The sequence below is a fragment of the Xiphophorus hellerii genome, chromosome 2 (assembly GCF_003331165.1).
Source record: "Xiphophorus hellerii strain 12219 chromosome 2, Xiphophorus_hellerii-4.1, whole genome shotgun sequence".
NCBI lineage: Eukaryota > Metazoa > Chordata > Actinopteri > Cyprinodontiformes > Poeciliidae > Xiphophorus > Xiphophorus hellerii.
The window spans coordinates 18937024-18957855 of NC_045673.1; the positions used below are offsets into that span (position 1 = coordinate 18937024).

Here is a 20832-nt window from a genome sequence, read left to right on the forward strand (position 1 = left end):
ATCACCCATGTTGCTAAGGATATCTAACTTGATAACATATAAAACACACTTAACCCTCTACATACTTACTCATTTAATAGTAAAGTCATTGGAAGTGTAGGATGCACATCGAAATAAGTGTCTTTGTTGTAAGAACATGTGCTACTCTGAAGTCTCCATGCACAACCTGTAAATTTTATCTGCCATCATTTATCTATAATCCATTCCCTAACATTCTTGTATAATCTGTATAATCTGTGCATATAGCTCCCATATTTATATTTATATTTATACACAATATCTATATCTCTTGCTATAACCCCTTATAGTCCATACATACATAGTCTTGTACACCTGTAAATAAATATTTATATCTCGTAGAGCACTTCTGGATAGATGCAAACTACATCTCGTTGCTTGTACTTGTGACAGTGCAATGACAATAAAGTTGAATTCTATTCTATTCATAAATCAGGGGCATGAACGTTATCTTTAGTACAGAGTGAGTGAGAGGAAATGACTTGATTCAAAATAAAATCCACATTTTGTGTGTATCCATAGCCACAAATTATATATGTTTACAGCATATATACATGAATACATCCATATTTTCATTAATATTGTTAGGATTTCAAAAAATATAGCTTGTCTTGGTAAGTCTTTTTTTAAGTACAGTTGTGCTCATTCATATTCCTGTTGCTCCAGTATGTGGCAAACAGGATTGGTTCAAATTTTAATGCAGAGGTGTGATGTCCTGCTGATGCAGTGTAAACGCTCTCATTTACTATAACACCTGCATTATATATGCGGAATGAGATGCAAGCAGTGTAAATAGGGGGTGAGCTTTGAAGATGTTTTATCCCTTTAACCTTTATCCTCACTGGGTGTAGTGTTAAGGTAATGTCTAGTCCTCAGCCAGCCCTGTTTACCACAGTGTTAGTGGTTTAGGAATTAGTTATCACTCTGATTAGTCATTTCCCCATAAATGAAGATGGACACACATCTTCTTTAATTAAATGCTGTTTTTGCATCTTTCCAATTTTGAAGTGGCTAAGAAAATATACTATTTAATCCCTAGCTGATCGGAAATGCAGAGAATATATGTAAAGCAAAATAAACTCAGAAAATATTTCAAACATACTTTTAGTATTTAGTACTAGCTTACGTATATATAAAAAAGATTTATTCAGACAAGTGGATTAAAGTAGCTGTCGCCAATGCAGTAAATTCTATTGTATTGACAGAAATGAATGGCTAATCATCTGAAGAATGCTTCTTGTTTTGAACTTAAATCAACAGCAGCTGTAGTTTTACCTGCTGATTGTTGGAGGAGAGAAACAGGCACAGACTGAATGTTAAGCACAGTGCAGCAAAGGACAGGTTCAATAGGAGTGCATTTATTCTGCTCAGTTCGTCCTCCAGGGAGCATCAATGTGTGAGGCACACAGGAAAGACAGAAGACAGATATTGGGATGAACATCACTTTCCAGCAGTGTGATTACCGATTCCTCTGCTCCCCTCTTTGGCCTTCACAAACATATTTACATGGTTCTCACGTTGTATGTTGGCTTCCATCCCTCCGGCTCTTTTCTGGATACCACATGACTTTTATTGTAGAGCAGCCAATCACTGGCTACTGCTATGGCTGCACGGTGGGGGTGCGCAGGGGTGCGCGGGGGTGTGTGTATGTGTGTGTGCGGGGGTGGGCGTGCGTGATAGGTGTGTGAACTTGTATTCATGTAACTGCACGTTTGCCTCGCCTGTGGTTCTGCCACTTTTGGTCTCGCTGATCTGTGGGTCTCACACCACCTGTAGACAAGCCTGTCATGTAGTGAGGTTCCTGTAGCTTACATAACCCTGGGTATGCATGTGTGTGTCCACAGTGTATATGGGTTTGTCTGTGCGTTTGAAGCGATCAGAAAAAAAATGTGAAAGCAAATCTTTATGTTTACTGGTTACTTTTTTAGCCTCACCTAGTACTTGTCTGTACCTCCTTTTGCTTTAAGAGCCGCTTTAATTATTTATGGCTTCGATTCAGCAAGCTCTACGTCTATGATGAAAATTTGTTGTGAACCCTATTCACATGTATTTACATGTATTTTTTGCCCGTACCATCTGAATATCTGCTGAAATTGAGATATTAACGTTGTGTTAATCATCACAACGTCCTGATTTGAGTACTTTGAAAGTACAAGACCTCACAAAAGTATTTATACCCCTCAAATTTTTCTACATTTTGTAATGTTACAATGAAAGATTTAGGTCTGCATTTTACTGGGCCACAGTCACACATAAACAAGCCTTCATAGCCCTGGGTGTATATGCTAAAGGTTCCTCTCCAGATAAAAGGTTTTGCCCTGGACTCATTTTTGTCAGCCTTTAACATGTTTTACTCCAAGATTAGCCTGTAATTGGCTCAATCCATTTTTCCTATCAAGTCAGACCAACTTCCCTACCCCTAATAAAAACATACACACACATAAAAATCTCCATAGTATGATTCTGCCATCAGCATGTTTCTCCATGGGGATGTTGTGTACAGTGTTACTTTTCCACCATACAGATTTCTCCATGTTATACGTAATTTAAACCAATTTTACTCTGAACCTACATAGCATGTGGTAAATTTTACAAGGGCATTCATATTGCTTTTTGTCAATTATTGATTTCTTTTCACTCCTTTATAAAGTCCAGATTTGTGGAACAAACAACTGACAGCTCATTTTGGACACATTGTCCAAAATGTATATATTAGATTGTTATATATTAGATTGTTCTCTGAAAAAAGCTAAAAGGTTTTAGATAGATAATGTTGGGTTATTATTTTTCTGACCTAACAAATACTTAAACTTTATCCCTGACCCGTCTGCTGTATTACACTGGTCATAATAATGCTCTCAAATATTCTGTATCAAACTCTTTAGGCCTTCAAAGAACATTTATAATTTAGTAAGACACAGGTAGACTCAGTTTATTCAGTCAACTATGTGTTGTGTTAAGAAATTAATTGACTTTATTTAGAGGTTAAAGGAGACTAAATGCAAATGCACACCATACTATTAAGAATTGTATTTGTAAAAGTCTTTCAAATCCATTACTGTTTCACCCGTACAGTATTCAACAATTCCTTTTGTTTGTAAGAAAAATCAAATAAAACACCAAAAACCTGCATGTTTTAGTGATTCAAAATGTTCCCCAGGTTTAAATAAGGTCATCCCTCTCTCCATCTATTTTTTACAAAATTTCAAATTCTTCTTCAAAAGAATACACTGGTTCAATTTTTCTGAATGTTTGCAGATCTAAATAATTAACCAGAAATTAAGTTTGGTCTCTTTTTCTCTTGCGTCCTCAGAGTTGCTTTGTAGACTTTTTGAACATGTTTCTTTCTAAAACCCTTTTAAATTATTCTTGTTACTAATTACCCACTAACATTGTTTTCTCACTTGTAATTAAAGTTGATAGTCTGCTGCCAGTAATAACTGTGAAATGATGCCCATTTTGTGTACACACTCACAATCCTCACTCCCTACCCCCCCCTCTTCTACCATCTCTCCCTTGTCTCTCTGTTGCCATGGCCACTACAGACGGTTGCCAAGTGAGGAGGATGGTTCAGTGTCGAGTAACAGCTCAGGGAAGCTGAACACCAGCAAAAGCTCCTCTGCCCGGAGAACCGCAACAGGCAGCAGCATCAAGAACGGCAAGGAGGAGCTGCACAAGAGGAGCAACACTGGTGAGAAGGAAACAGTAGCAAAGGAAAGAGGGATGGATACCTATAAGTTTAATTTCAATCCATCCAGTAATGAAAGTTTGGAGGTTTAGATTGGCACAAAAATCACCCAGTGCGTTTTTATTCAATGATTATTTAACCTAAAGGATAATTATTGTGAATTGCGAAATTCACAATAATTGTGATGAAATGAAAATGAAATCTCATGAGTCAAGTTACTTAGCCCGCTGCTTCATAAAGTCACTGACAACTCACAGGCCGTCATGTTGGCTTAAGCCTAAATACTCATCCTGTCACATCCTGCATTACTTATGTTGGTTTATTCTGCAAGAGCAAGTTCCGATTTCAGTATTTCTGGTGCTTTTTCTTTTACTTTGCTTCACCTCGTTCCTGTACAGAGACAAACATAGTTACCAGCTGAATATATAATTTCAGGTTCTTTTTCAATTAGGCCACATGAGAAAAGTCAGGAAGGTGGGTGGGGAAAATATGTGATGGCATGCTGTCACTTCAAAACTTATTCACAATTATCAGACCTTTATGGTTTTGTGTGAGTCATAGTTAAACCTGAGGGATTCTTATCCTGAGGTGAAACACATACTGAAGAACTGCTAAAGAGACCATGAAAAATAAATTAGAACTGCAGGAATTTTATTTACTTTCTGACTGTTGCTGTTATGCAATTAAATCTCTCCGGTCTGTGCTTGGGGAACCATACATGCCTTCCTGATCTCATTAAACATTAACAGAAATAGAGAAGATCTGACACAGAAGCTTAAATACCAGAATCTGATGGAATTACCGTCAAAAGGTTGTGGTTTTCCATCATAAATGTGTCCCCTTTTCAGAAAGAAGCCTCTGCAATCTTAAAAATAACCTAGTCTTTTAAGAGCCCAGCTATGAGGTGCATTGCACCGTTGCTCAAGTCTTCTATGAGAATGGTGTAGGTCTTCAATTTGTAGATAGACTATGAAATGACCATACTCATACATGTAAAAGTGTTGTTCTGATTTATATAAATTAATCTGAGTGACCTGAAACTCCTCTAGAAATGTTGGAGGTGTTGGACTGAAACTAATACCAAATTACAAAGAAAAAAAACAACAACATGATAACATGGAAGCTACTTTTTGGGGTTTTTTTGGGTTACTTTGGTCAGCTCTTTCCAGTTGTATGTACCTGCAGATGTATCAACTTCACTAGGATGTCCCTCTGTTTCCTCTGTGATTTCACAGCTCATAGTGTGTATGTATGTGGGCACGTATTTCAATACGCTAATTGGATAATCAGACTAAATACAGCACCTTTTCATAAAATACAAAATCCACTGAACCTCAACACTATTGGCAACTGGCAACAGAAGGCTACAGGTGAAAAGCAAATCAAATTTTTTTTTCTCCTCAGCTTTCGCTGGTGACACATGTTCAACTAGGTGTTGTATTCATTGACCGTAACATCTGTGGGTTGTGAAAACAATAGCATGTCTGCCAGGCAGTTTGATGAGTGACGACAGCAAAGAAATGGTGCAAATAATAGAATTACTGACGGCTTACCTCCTGCACTGCAATTTCTGGTATTGTAATGTATGCTGTCTCTCCACAGCATTGTGGAGGTTACAACAGGACAGGAGTGAAAACAATTAAAGAACATGTTATCGGAATGAGAGCATCAAACATAAACCACCAGGGTTTCTTCTTTAGCCAGACCACTGGTCTCCAACTCTAGTCCTCGAGAGTCATTGTCCTGCAAGACAATTCAGATGTGTCCTTGGCCCTAAACTATCTAAATAAGCTGGTTAAATTACCCCTTCAGCATGCCATCGAGTTCTGCAGAGCCTTTTAATTTGATTCAGGTAGAGCTGGAGGACTGCAGTTGAAGACCCCTTCACTTGACAAAGACATGCTTACACAGCAATTATATAGTGCTTCACAAGTCAGACTTCATTTTGGTGATAAATATTTTATTGTGTCTAGATTGTACTAGGAGCACCTGTGATCAGAGGTGACAGATCGTTTTGTATTGCTGCATACTCAAGATTGGTTGCATAACTTTTCCTCAGCTTTCTCATAACACACTGACTTTCAATCTCTTTTGCACACTCATACACAGTTTCACAGTAAATTGTGTAATTTGTCATTCAGTTTAGCTTAATTAATGAATATCTCAGCAAGAATCTGTTTGTTTGTTTCAGCCTTTTGCTGGTGTTTGCAGGGCCCACAAAATGGACAAGACTAGGTTTTTTATTAGAATGAATGAGCAGGGTGAAAAAAGAAACTTTTGCTGAAAGCTTTAGGGGACTGCAGATGCAAATGTGTTTATGCTATAATCTGGTAAGCTCCATCAAATGATGGCATTTATGTTTAAGCTGAACATTCTCCCTTTCTGAATAAAGTTTATTACTAACACTACTTTACTTTTACAACCTGATTGGGGACTTTCAGATTTTAGGCACCAGCACCTCCCGACCTCTCTAAGGGACAAGGGTGTAAGAAAATGGATGGATATATATCAGTTCATTGAACGGACATAAAGAGTCTCTGACAATGTTCAGAGTGCTGTTCCTTCAGCATCTCTGAAATAGATTCTTAGCAGAGGATGTAGACCCTTTTCAAAGACCCTTTAACTCCCCTCACTATCCTCTGCCATCTTATCTACTGAATTGCAGCCTGAATACACTTAGGCTGCAACACTAATGATGACAAAAGAACATAGATGAAAAGGTAGAATCCATTGTGGATAGTTTTGTACATGTGAGAAACTAGTCAAGAACCAAATCATTTATACACTAAAAGTGTGTGCTTGCTTTTTAATGTGCCTGTTTTCCCTCCACTAAGCTGCTACTTTATTGACAATATTTATATCCTTGTTTAAACTCCTTCACAAATTCAAATCAACACCAAACACACAGCAATCAGCATTCAAAAAAATTTTTTGAATATAAATATTGTGCTTAACATCTGCCGTGACAGTAGTAAAACTATTGTCACGGCAGATGTTGATGTCAAGTGTTTGTATTATCTTTATGCTTTGTTAAAATGTCCAATCTGGTCTATGGTGTCTGCTGTTTGTGACGCCCACCTGATACCCGACCTTGACTGTCATGCTTGACATGCAGCACAGCTTCAGTAACAAATAATGCAAGCTGAGCTGCTGCCAAGATGAAGGCCGGTTGACACTGTTAGTTTTCGAGCTGAGTTATCATGATGTCAGTCTGGGAGTGAGTCAGAGTGGACTCAGAGCAACACAACACTGCCCATCTGCTCCCTTCTTCAATAACACACTGCATAGCCTTAAATACGAGTTTCATATGTCTGAAGCTACCACAGTGCGGTAATGTTGTTTCGTCAAGATAAACATGAGGTTGTTTGTTGTTTTTCTCCCAGCATTACTATTAAAACTCAGTTTGTTCTGTATTTCCTCATCTAACTGTAGTTTCCATGGCAACAAGTGGATCTAAATAAGAGATTAGTGATACAATGCCTTTTTTCCCCCTTTGCAACATTAGACAGTTCACCCAGGCCAAAGTGAGCATGAAAACATAGAGACAAAGCTGTTCAGAAAAATCAGCTGGCTTTTAAAAGAGCCTGCAGCAGCAATACCTCACAGTAATCGCTTCTGTAAGATTTTATTAGTCTCTTACAGTATAGAAGAAGTTTAGTCCACTCTTCTTTGCAACGTTGCATCAGTTCATTGACATTTAGAGGCCGTCGTGTTCCCACTTTTTTGATAAGTTCCCACCACAGTTTGAGTTGTCGCTTTTATAGGCAAATACAAAACCTTAATTTCTTTGTTTAGCCATCTTGTTGCAGCTCTGTTGATAGCCCAGTTTGGTCCTAGCTTCAGCTGTTGATCAGATGGCATCATATTTGACTAAAAGGGAAGATCATGATTGACTCAGTGACTCAGATTCCCAAAGGGTCCAAATCATCATCCCTCTACCACCATTATTGATAGTTGCAAGGATCTGTTTGTGAAACAAGACACTGTGCATTACGGCCAGGCATCTGAACTTTGATACCAGCTATTCGATGGACATTGCTCTAAAAAACATGTGGTTCTATTAAAGTTTTGCAAAAAATGACTTTGCAATTCTTTGTTGTTAAAATGTAGTGTTTTTCTGCTTTTCTCAAAATATTTTTGATTAATTTTTGATGTTTAATGATAATAAAAGTATCGCAAGAAATAAAAACTGTATTGTTCAATATTCTTCTCCCCTACTAGAGACATTTTAATATAATTCCTATACCACCCATTATATTTTATTATAATTGTTTAACATGTCTTCTTCCCAGAACCATATGAGGACCATTCAGGCTCTCTGCGTCTCATCACCATTAAACCCATGACGGCCCAACCCACCTACTCCTATCCCTCCTCCTCCTTACACAGCCAGGACTCCGTGGTCGTCAACGGGGAGGTGAGTCTGCAAAACACACACATGGGGGTCTGTCTCATAGTGTTAGTGTTGACAGTACAATTAGTAACTGAACCACATTTGGTTGATTAGATTTGTGGTAGATATTGTAAACTTCATTGTCTGGAAGCTGACGCTCATCACCTTCAGGCTTTGACACAAACAGGACACTTAAGGATTAAGGACACTATTGGATTTTTTTATGTTTTTTTTAGATATTATATTTGCTATGTCAGTTTTTGCGTAATGAAGCCACATCAAGCCCAACATAAAATTCATTCAAATTTTTAACGACAACTGTGTCTAATCTGTCAATTTCTCACTTTAGTCATTTATTATCCCGTCCTCCCACCTTGTATAACATCCCATCCCCTCTGGGACACATTGTGCTGTTACTGAATTTAGCTGTTGTTGGGGCAAACAGCCTCCCTCATCTAATCTCTCACCCTGTTTGTCACGTCTCACTCTTGTTCTGCCTCTGTGTCTATGCACTTCTCAAGCTGAGACTGACAAAAATTATTCCTTAGCCAACATAACACAATACCAGGACCAACCTCAGGGGATTCTGTGCCTTCCTAATTTATAGGTGTCCTTTGAAGAAAAAATATGTTTAAGGTGTGAAAGGTTCCTTGACTATCTGTAATGTGTAAAAACAAACAAAAAAAACATTTAAATTTGTCAGTCAGATATTTGGGGTTTCTTTTTAACATGATGAACTGACGCCAGTACTCAAATTTTTGTTTATTTGCAGGCAAACCACGTTGGGCTGAAGCAGAAGTCGGACATCGAGCACTACAGAAACAAACTGCGTCAAAAGGCTCGAAGGAAGGGATACGGAGAGTTCTCGCTCTCTGAGAGTCTCAACCATGGTTACAGTCACCGTGACAGCAGGCACAACCGACATGATGGCGGCATCAAACCGCCCATGACCGCTGAGGAGAAAAGGGCCTCTTTTGCAGGATGTCATAAGAGGTGAGGAGTTGACCTTATATAGCAAAGAAATAACCAGAAAAAACAGGTACAAATGCCTGACTCTAAAATTCTGAGAAAGTTTTATCTCAATTTAACTTTAATTGCATCTTTTCCCACTTGTTTCTGACTAGTTTCTCTGTTAGTTTCACTATAATGGGTTAATCAACAGGGTTCTGCATCGCTAAAAAAACTGGAAAAGTAGGCAGTTAGTTTTTGTCCATCAGTACCTTTTCAGGTCTTTTCAGGTCTTGCGGTTATCATTCAACATCTCCTTTTTTTTATTATTTTAAGATCTCCTTACTAGGTCTGTCTGTTAGGTTCAGGGTTCTTTATAGATTCATAAAAATAATTTGTCCTGCATTTCTCTTAGTTTCATCACAGATGCACTGAAGTATTAAAGTAAAGGCTCAACATTGTTATCCTCAGTAGGTCTTGCTTGTGTGAAACTGGTGGTAATTAATACACATTCGTGCATAACATTATTAATACTTTGTGGATTTCACTGAAAATTCACAGCAAATACAATAAAAAGCTCACTGTAGATTTGTGACTGTTGCTTAGTAACATGTAGAAGTTCACATCTAAAAGCCAGTTTTACTTCAGCTCACCATCATCTACGCTCCTTAATCAAAGCATGGAAATTTTATTACTGTATGAAATGCAACTTATTGGACTGGAGACGCTGGATGTATAAATGTGTCTTTAAGATTAGGAGTAAAATGTTTTTTAAAACCTAGTGGACAGTGAGAAGATTTTGATTAAACACAAGAAAGTACGACAGGATTTAAACCTGTCTTCAGGAAAAGTGTGACACTTTAGTCAGAATCTGTTTTAATGCAGACATCTTAATTCAAATCTTCAGATCATGACAAATCATGAAAATGCATATACTGTATGTATATATTCAAATATATATCTGCAAAGTGTTGTATACAATAAACACACATTAGTATTCTCAATTTATATATAGAGATGATCTCAACCTCAGCAATTCATTTTAAGTTATTTTCCAGTTTGCAATAAGAGCTGAAGGCTCAAGCTCTAAGTTTTTGTACCTATTAAATTTTTTATTTTCTTTAAAGACTGAAAAGTTAGTTTTAGTGGACAGTAAAAAATATAAATTTTTTCCCACACATGAACGCACTGATTTTAAATTACATTTTAGCAGCAACAACTTACTGCTAAAAGAGTTAAACTTTCCAAATAGAAATCTGTAATTGAAGAATTTAATAGTCTAACTCACAGCCACAAAAGATTTTAAACCTCATCTGGAAAAAAGACATACTTTTATTTAGAAAATGTTATAATTTACAAACAAACACACCAGCTTTAAGAAGTTTGATAGATTAGAAAACATGATCGGTTGAGTTAAATACAAAAAAGCAAGTGAAAAATAAAAGAAACAAACAAAAAACCCTGAGTTATATCTGACAACATCTGGTTAACAGGTACTCCCACCCACGAGAGCCCACCTACTGGAGCCGTCAGTCTCTGAGCAGCCCCAGCCCAGTGGAGACAGAGATGGACCTGCTGGTGCTGAGGGAGCGATCCAGGAGGGGGATCCGAAATAACGGCTACGACGTACGTATCTAGATCAGATCCATCCTCTGAATCAGTCCTTTGACACCTTTAACACAGATTGAATGCATCTTTCTGAAATGTTCAGAGACAGTATAACTACTGGACATCAACTCCGGTTTTATGCAAAGTGAAACAGTTTTGTAAAAGATCTCTGGTCACTTTACCTAAAAGCACTGGCTGCCCACAAAATGCCACAATTGTGGGTTAATAGAGAACAATTTAGTCTTATTTATTTACACAGGTTATATGCCACTAATGTGTATTGACCTTCAGGTATACAAATTGCTAAGGGATGTTAAACCAAACATATATATATATATAAATATATATACTGTATTTGTGTTATTTATATGATTTTCACCCCATATACATTGTTAAAAGAGTTTTAAAGTTACTCTGCCTGTTCTCGTTTTTGAAGCCATTGAAATGAGTTGCTGAATGACCATTCCAACTGGAAAAAGAACAATTCAGCTGTTAAAAACAAACAAATATTTTAGATTACTAAAAAGGTCAGAAAAAAAAATCCTCTTACATATATTTATTGCACGGGGTGTTTCAAGCAGGACCTCTGGCTGAAAGATTTCCTGTAGTTGAAACTTAGCTGCAGCAAGATCACACTAAGCTTTAAAATCAGATTCTCTCTGAAGCTGCAGCGAGCAGCTCAGGTCCTCTGACTCAGTCAGTCAACTGATCGCTGTGGCAAAGTGAATCACTGCCACTTTGTCAATCTATTAAAATAATCTCCCCTGAGTATTTATAACTTTAATCCTTCCCATCCCTTCTTTCCTTTCCTTTTCCTCTCTGCTCAGGCCAAGAGGATTAATAAAATTACCCTCCCATGAACTTTATAAAACAGAGATAAAGACATGAAAATGAAAAAAAGGAAGTGATTTAAAAAAGAACAGATGGAGTAACTTCTTTGTTTTATTAGGGCAAAAGTTGAAAAGTAAAAAAGAATGAGAGATGAGTGAAATATCCTTCTGCTGTGACTATGATGCACTGTAATGACACATGCACTGTTCATGGATTCAGATAGGAGGCTTGATAGCGTTTAATACCCCTGTACCGGGCGGTTTGAAGCGGAACAAGGAGAAAAGTGTGTGCAGTCTGTACACAGCTTAGAGTTGAAGTACTCTTAACTGGGTACTTTCTCATATTTGCTTTCAAGTTGCACAGTTGTTGTCATGAGCAACACTCATCCTCCCATTCATACTCCGTCTACCCCTGCTTATCTTTGCAAGGTCAAGGGAGCGTTGGTGTCCGTCTCCAGCTTTCAATTAGAGCAGGGGTGTCAAACTCAATTTCACCAAGGGCCACTTCAGCATATTGGCCACCCTCAATGGGCCACATTGACGGTATAAATCAGGAATGCCCAAGTGCAGTCCTCCAGACTGCAACTTTTAGATGCATCCCTGCTAAAACAAAAAGTTGACTTCCCTCATTAGCAGCAACTCAGTTCTGTAGAGGCATATGAATGAGTCAATGATCCAGGTGTGTTAGAGAAGGAACGCATCTAAAGTTGCAGAGTGATAGGTCTGGAAAACTAGACTTGGGCAACCCTAGCATAAATGTATGAAAATACAATGTTAAAAATAAATTAAACAACACCTCATATTGTTAAATAACTGATTTTATGTATTCAAGTTTTAAATATTACATTTGAGTTTGCATGGATGTAAAATTACTGCTCAGTTTAAAAATTACAATATTTTAAAACTGAGCAGATTAAAATATGCTCGGTATTTTTAATCTGCTCAGCTAAACTTTGCTCTTTAGCTTGTTGATGTTTCAGTTTTATTCGCTGGGAAAATTATTCTTTGTCTGCTTTAAAGATAAGCAGACAAAGAATAAAAACAAGTTTTGATATTAACTCTCAACTTCATTCACAAAACGTTTTCGTTATTTATTACGCAACGAACATGTATTTCACATAAGAACAAAACAATGAGGTGACGTTGCCTGTCCTTGAACACAAAGCTGATCCTCTTCACCCTGTCACCAATTCACACACATCCTCATTGTGTTGTGTTCTGTAAATAAACACAAAACACAAGCAAAATCAATAAACTATATGCATATTCCAGTATACTGAGTTTTGGTTTTACATTCATTCTATTTAAATGTAGTTTGTTTGTGCTTACCAATGTTTTCTGGCCGGATGTCTGGCACCGTTTTCCCCTGGTCAGTTCGTCGATGTCTGGTTTTAGTTCTATTCTGTGGCGATCCGCAAAACGGCGTGTAGGTTTTCGTCAGTAATGCGCGATCTGGTCTTGGTCTTGTTTAAAGTCATTATTGAAAACATCTGTTCGCACAGATAGGTGCTTCCAAACATGGACAAAACACGAGCTGCATGGAGTCGAAGCTGTGGCATCAAATCAGGGGGCAGGAGACGGTAAAAGTCCTCGATTGAAACATCACGGAGCTTCGCTTGTTAGCTTGTCGATGTTTCAGTTTTATTCACTGGGAAAATTAATAATCAGCTTGAGGTGACTCTGCTGCACTCTAGTGGCGAGAAGCCGTAATGTTGGCTGGTAAGAATCGGAAGGCATTATGGGAGATGTAGTTTGTAGTCAATTCGTGCTCAAAACCTATTTTAAGTCAATCAATAGGGCTGTAAAACGGTGGTGGGGGGAGAGGGCCACATAAAATGACGTAGCGGGCCACATGTGGCCCGCGGGCCTTGAGTTTGACACATGTGAATTAGAGCAATTTACTCCCTTCATAGGCAGTCAGTCTGTCACAGGGCAACACGGAGACACACAAGACAAATGACCAGACACATCAGTCATTCAAAAACACAATTAAGAGATATGGCAAAAGATTCTTTGGCCAAGATTTGAACCCAGGAGATTCTTGTTGCAATGCAGCAACTGGACTTGTTTCAAGTTGCTATCCAATTTAAGATAGTTTGAAAATGATTTCAAAAGCTATTTTTGACAAAGACTGGATTTACAGTAGGCATGGGTGTTCTGATCTTTGCTTTTATACCTTCTATTTAACAAGAATCCACTTTCACTTAGTTGAAATCAAAAATAATTTTCATTTTCTTAATTTAGGGCAAATTTTTCTCCTTGGATATTTAAAATAAAATTTAATGAGTCATAATTACAATTAATAGGTCAGACTTGAAGGAAAAATCAGAAATTAGTATTGGTCAGGAAAGCCATATTTGCACATTTCTGCTTTTTGTGGTCTTGAATCATTTTTGTAAAGTTCTTCCTTCCTACTCCGTTTTTTGTGAGATGAGAAAGAAATCCATGGTGAAACGCAGCTGAAAAAGTAACGATGGGTACAAGCTTGGGTCTTTGCTGTCAATGTTGTTAAAATTAACAATCGGAAAGATAATGATTGCACTCCCAGTCTGTTTTCTGAGTGGGCTTTCTGCGTTGCCAGGGGGAACCAGAACCGTTTGAGGAGACGAACATGGACCGTCTGATGAACTCTCTGGGTTACGGAGGAGGATCCACTGGAACCGGAAACAGCAGTTTGGGGGTGAAAGCTCACCGCGGATCCGACTCCTCCACACTCAGCTCACAGCCGTCCATTGACGAGGTCCGCACGCAGATGCACATGTTGCTTGGCAACGCTTTCAGCCTGGCGCCTCCGGATCATGACCCTCCCTCCCCTCCAACGAAGTAATTTTATTTTTCTCACTGATGCTTTATCTGCCAGAACATCTGCATCAATCACAGTATTGTGTAGAGAAGCGAGAGGTCCCCTGGTGCACAGTTTGAACTTTTGAAGAGCAAACATCCCACTCTCAAGCTGTTTCTCGAAAACTGGAATACATTTAAAGCCTGAACATGTTTGCTCAGTTTTCCCGAGCATACTGGCGAGAGACAGAAGTGTGAAACCATATCTCTTTTCCATTTTTGACACCATTTTTCTCCGAATTTCAGCCACCGCCATCACCACCATCATGCCCACAGTGTCTACAACCCCTCCCACAGCAGCCACTACAGTGATGGTGTGACCAGCGCTCCGGGGACTATGAACCACCCCTGTGGAAGCAGGCAGAGAAGCGCAGGTTACGAGGACGTGCATCAATGTAGCCTGCCTAAACCAGTAAGCGCTAAATTAAAAGTTGCAGCCATAAAATAATGCTGGATGTTGAGCTTATTTTAAACCACTTTTTAATGTACTGTGGGAAAGAAAAACTGTATTCAGTTAGTCGCTGTATAAATTCAATTTAAACAAAAGTATTATTGCCACTTTAACCTTTCCACATTGTATTAAGTTACAGCAGCAAACTTGCATATTTTTTGGGAATGTCATTATATAGAGCAACACAAGCAGTTCATAATTGCATAGTGAAATGAAAATGATTAAAGGTTTTAACAACTTTTACAAATAAATGTCTGAGAAGTATGGCATGCGATCTGTACTCTGACCCCTTCACTCAGATTCCCATAAATAAAACCCAGAGCAGCCATTTGCCTTTATAGGCCTCCTGACTTAATGTCGCTATTGAATTTTTTGCAATCCAATTACATTTTTAGCTCATGTTTTAATGTATTATTTATTTTTGCTTTAATAATTGTGGTGGTAAAGCTCGCTTGAATGACTTGACATTATAAATTAATTTTGCCTGTGTGCAACAAACAGCATCATGAATATCAATGAACACAGCAGCAGAGACAGGTCAAGTTTTCTTTTTCAACCACCTGACCAGCAGTGTGAAGCAACAGGAATGCTTCAATGTTCATCATACTGATGAAGGAAGTCTTGTCACTTTGCCTATTTTCTTTATTTGTTAAAAAGACTAAATTATAGAAAATGTATGACAGATCTTAATTATTTACACCAAATGTTTTTGGATGGGTAGTTTTTGACATCATCACAGCAGCTAAAGGGAGGAGCTTTAATAGTTAATGGGAATAAAAACTTGAGCTGGTTCCAATAATTAAACCACTATTTGCAACTCAAATGAATAAACCTGTTACTTACTTTTGGTTCTAAGTTGTGTTTTATTTTCTTTGTTGTGTATTGACTCTCTTATTGCAGGGTTTCCGGTTCACTCAGCTTCCCGATATGGGCATCGGTTCTCCTCCGCCTCTAATCCCCTCCAGACCGGGACCGCCACCTGGAACCTCAATACGATGGTAAAACACACTAACGCAAATACAGAAAAATATGTCCCCTTATGTGGCATCGACTTCAGGACAAATAGGAAGAAAACACTCTGTCCTCTCACTGAAAGACATTGTTTATAACAATTTTACATTGTTGAGACATTTGGAACTTTAGCTTACAGGAAATCCTCCCACATAACAATTAAAGGTTCTCAAATTAAACAGAAGGTTTGCGTCTCAAAATGAGTCAAAAAGATTTAAAGTGACTGGAGAGAACACACGAGGATGAAAAGAATCTTAATCTGCATCATTTAAAGTGACTCTGCACGCTAACGTCCCTCTGTCAGGCCCATATGTTGGTCTGCATCACGTGAACTGAGCATGCTCTTCATCTCAATGCTGTTGCTGTGTGCTCTGTGTTGTTGGGCACTTGAGCACTGCAGAAAGTGATTGACTGCTCCGATGTTCATGTTCCCAAGAAGTAACATGATCGCCATCTAGTGGGCTATGTATAGAAAGCACTGCAGAGAGCACAAAGCCCCAGCTGTGAGCAGCGACAGGGAGACAAACATGAGATCATTATTTTAAGCCCAAAATTGAGTTCTTAAGATTTGTATTGCTGACGTGGGAAATAAGAGCGGTTTTGTATTTTGTGCTGAAATCCAAGCAGTTGTTTTTTTTAAAAATTTTTATTTAAATGCAGGTGTTGGTGGTTAATCACTCCACTCTGCAGACTTCAGCTCCTCTGTGCCGCTGTGGGAGGAGGAGAGCAGCATGTTAATTCCTTTTTAGTATGCACCGTGCAGCATTAATGTGCTCTGTGCATTATGGCTCTGAAATCTGTCGGTGCCCTCATCCGTCCCCTGGTCCTGCACAATGCTTCAACATCCAGAGTGTTTCTACAGTGCAGGCCACGGTGCTGTGATGTGCTGGATGATTTATAATATCTCACTGACAGCAGCAACCGTGCTCTGCACACAGAGCAGGTGCAAAGTTCAGGATCGATAGTGAAGATTTTTGAAACAACGGTGTTTCAAAAATTGTTTCACATGCCAGGTAAAACAAATATCAAAATATCTCAACGCGGTTAAATATTTAGATGATTATTCACCTTTTTTTGCACCATGACTCATAACAAATGTCTCATGATACTTAAGTTGTTTCTGGTGGTTGTTTAAGATGTTGTTTAAGAAGACTGGATGCTTTATTTTCTCTTTTTTTTTGTAATAAATGAAAAGTTTGTATATTATGTATGGATGTAAGCTTAGATCTTTGGATTCCTTTTATTTTAATATTGTGAATTAACTAAAGATAATGTAAGCTGCCCATCTGTTTATCAATACAGAATACCATTAATTGCATAACAGTGATTACCAGAAAAACAACTGCAGTAGATGCACCAGACTTGGCTAGAACCAAACCAGGCAGTTACCATGAGACTTGACAATGGAGAAGTGGTTTGTGACAACCAGTGATTTACAGGTATTTTCTATAATGCACTCTCAGTTTGCTGCAGAAAAAAAGGGCTATGTCACAAAAAAAAAATAGTATCTCACAGCAGGAGGTTGTGCGTAGTTAGTTTGATTCATCTGGGGTTATAATCTGAGCAGTCAAGTGTATTTAATGGGAATCTGGGCCACAATTACAGACTGAGTGATATATAATTAAACTCAATTATAAATAAGATTGAGCATGCATATGATTTTTTTTTTGTTGTAATTTATCAAAATAATCAACTGTCAAGAAAAATAGAATAATACGCAATGGTTAAGTACATGGTGAGAAATAGAGATGAGTTGGCAAAGCGGCAATGCTTAGGTATAAAATGGGTAACAAGTGGAAGGACATCACTGACTCCTAAACTGAAATATTGTTTTATTTCTTATCATTCAGTTGTTCAACTTTATTCAGGGCGTTCCTTGTCACTGTTTATGTTTAATTTCACATAATTACAGGTTTATCTGCCTTCAGTGTGCACTGTTCAAAGTGCTCTCACTGGATGTCAGATAACATTTCTGTTGCTTTTGTCTCTCATGACTCAGGAGGATCAGCTACCTTCCCTGCCTGCTGCACCCTGTGAGCTGACAACTGAACTGTCAGCACAGATTAAACATAAAACCTAGACCCACTTTTACTGCTCTGGTTCAACTTCAACCCCAACTTCCATGCTCAAGTTATTTGTTGTAATTATTTTCAAAAACAGCATAGAGTTTATGTGAAACTGCATCTTATAAATCTATGTTCACTAAAGAACTGAGAGAATTTAACTGGCTTGCATTTACATCTTATTTGGCATAAAAAGCAATACTTGTACTCCAAAGGAAATTAAGAATATGACTAAGCAATGAAACACAAACAACCTCCAACTTTAATTTTTTTGTGTAATTTTATTTTCCTTGATATTTTTTCAGCCTACTTCTGGTTTGATCAAAGACCATAAAGTCAATTTAATGAGAGTCAACCAGTTGATCAAAACCATAATTAATGGGAAATAATTTACAACTTACTACATATAGCTTTATATCCATTTTATATACTTGTCATGTTCATAAGCACATTGTTATGTTTCACAGCAGAAGCGTGCAGCGTATTTAAACTAGATAAGCTCTAGTTTGGTGCTGCTGATTGTTTTATGGGGTTTTTTTTCTGTTTGGAGTTGAAATCAATGTATCTTCTGCAGTAACAGCTCTACCCCCGATGTGAGTCTGAAGCCCCGTGTGTCTGAAGCATCAGATCTGCAGACCCAGCAGCACAACGGCGCCCCCTACCTGCCGCTCTCTAGGACACCGTTCCCTGCTGTCACTGTAGATCAGTCCATCAGCACCTACTCAGGCAAGACACAGCATTAGCATGTTGAAACACTGGGGACAGGAGAGTGGTTTGTTTTCAATATTAATGTCATCCTAACAGGAAACCCAATCACAGCTGTCTATGCTATATCAGCCAACCGTCCGGGTTACTCAGACTACTTCGTCATGTCTCCACCGTCCTCATATCGGAGTCCCTCCTGGATGTCCTATCCACCCGAACCTGAAGATTTACCACGGCAGTGGAACGACACACCTGTAAGATGCATACAGTGATGTGAAAAAGTATTTCCCAGGCTATAGACTGGTTGTGTTTTTGCCTTTACTGTCACACTTAAATATTTCAGATGGTAAAATAAATGTAATAACATATGTAATAATAAATGTAAGCTGTGTAAATACAAGAAACTGTTTTTAAGTTCAAGCCACTCAGACATATGACAAAAAAGTTACAGACAAATGTTAAATAAACTGTGCAACATCCATGTTAATAACAAACCTTTAGAATAAAGAAATCTATCGTAGCGCCTGTGTGACAACATGAAGTTGGCTAAATGATCTCAGGAAACAACACATCATGCCCTAATCCAACAAAATTAAAGAATAGATGAAAAACAAAGGCACTGACATCCATCAGCCTGGAGAGGGTTAGGGAACAAGTTTGGGATACCAATGAACATCAGCCAGGACCTTTGTGTACAAATGGTGAAAGCATGGAGCAGCAGTAACCCCTCCTAGGAGCAGATGACTCATCCAGGTGGTCACATTGGAACCCATAGCAACATCTGAAGCACTGTGGGCTTCACATGCCTCAGGTAAGGTCAGTGATCATGACTCAAGCACAAAGAGACTGGGCAAAACTGGCATCCATGAGAGGGATAAAAGGACAAAGCTACAGCTGACCAAAGAGAAAACAAAGAGATGTCTGACATTTTGTAAGGTGTAAACCCATGTCATCTTGCATAAAACAAATGCAGAATTTAAGAAAACAAACATCGTACCAAAAACATGATGCACTATGATAAGTGAGATAATCTGGGGTACATTTTTTGCTTCAGTACTGTGACGAAGCAGTCATAGAAGCAAAACCATCTATTCTTCTTTCTCCTCAACAATTCGGAAGGGAAATGTTCACTGGTACTTTGTGACCTTAGTAGCACGCTTGCATTATGCAGCAGGATAAGCAGTCTGACAAGTTCACCCTTAAATGGGTAAAAACAATACTGTTTTGGAGTGACCTAGTCAAAGTCTGTACTTAAATCTGATTGTGAGGCTTTGGCGTGACCTTGAACATGTCAAAGCCTTTAACTCTTATGCAAGTAAGAGTGGACCAATAATCCCCCAAATGATGAAAAAGACTTGTTGACAGGGGTGGCAGTTATTGGACTAGTGGTAAATTCATTTTCCATGTACTTTCCACATACTTTTCTCGCATAAAAAATGAGAATCACTTGACAAGCTGCTTTTGTGTTTAATACGATTATCTTTGTCTAATTGTAAAAATACATTTGATGGTCCGAAACAAAGAAAACAAAAAAAATCTGAAGAAATCTGCAAGGGGGTGAATACTTTTACATGACATTGTATATTTTCATTTCTTCTAAACAGAAAGTTATGTGCAGAAATGTGAAAGGATTTTTCATTGTGTGGCAACATCTTTTATGTCTTCCTTTGCTTTTTTCCTGATCTCTGCAGAACTCTCGCCACCTGGAGACCATCTGCTGAAGATGGCCACCGGTGTCACCGAGCAGAAACACTCTGAATCGGTTGGTCAGCTCTCCGCTGCTATTTTTCTTTGTAAAAGAAGCTGTTTTGTCCTTATTGTACAGATGAAAAATTGTTGATTTTATTACATTCATACAATTAATTTATGGTTTAAAGCCACTAGAGGTAGTTAGAAAATGTCCTGTAATCGTTTGAGACAACTTTAAACGGCAGGTTTTGGTTCAGCATTTGAATAATTACTCTCTCCAAATAGTTTTTTTACTACATGTGTCCAATCATTTAACTTACAAATTGATTTCACTTGTCTAAAACTGCACATTTTGACTCGGAATGTGGTTTGGAGGATGAAGGGTGTAAACAGAAAGTATAAGGAATAGTTCTACAATATGCGGTACTTTTTGCTTTCGCAGTTGGTAAAGATTGGTCAGTTGACCCAGACAGTGACAACATCACATGGCTCATGTGATGTTGTTCAGGTCAGACTGCAGAGCAGCTTGGAGGCTGACACCGTTTAATCTTTGCTGTTATTGAGCTCAGAGCCAAAGCTGCACCTGC

The 20832-nt window shown here is 38.3% G+C and overlaps 1 protein-coding gene across 2 annotated transcripts in view; it reads left to right on the forward strand.

Moving 5' to 3' along the window:
* Window positions 1–20832, forward strand: part of kiaa1549la (KIAA1549-like a) — a 90911-nt gene that overhangs the window by 65243 nt on the left and 4836 nt on the right. For both annotated transcript variants that reach the window (XM_032586315.1, XM_032586316.1), the window contains 10 exons: window positions 3564–3709; window positions 7999–8123; window positions 8872–9092; window positions 10541–10673; window positions 14067–14308; window positions 14573–14738; window positions 15678–15775; window positions 18426–18577; window positions 18656–18810; window positions 20248–20318. In XM_032586315.1, the coding sequence (XP_032442206.1) occupies window positions 3564–3709; window positions 7999–8123; window positions 8872–9092; window positions 10541–10673; window positions 14067–14308; window positions 14573–14738; window positions 15678–15775; window positions 18426–18577; window positions 18656–18810; window positions 20248–20277 (1468 nt within the window). In that variant the 3' untranslated portion in view covers window positions 20278–20318. The remainder of the gene's footprint in view (window positions 1–3563; window positions 3710–7998; window positions 8124–8871; window positions 9093–10540; window positions 10674–14066; window positions 14309–14572; window positions 14739–15677; window positions 15776–18425; window positions 18578–18655; window positions 18811–20247; window positions 20319–20832) is intronic.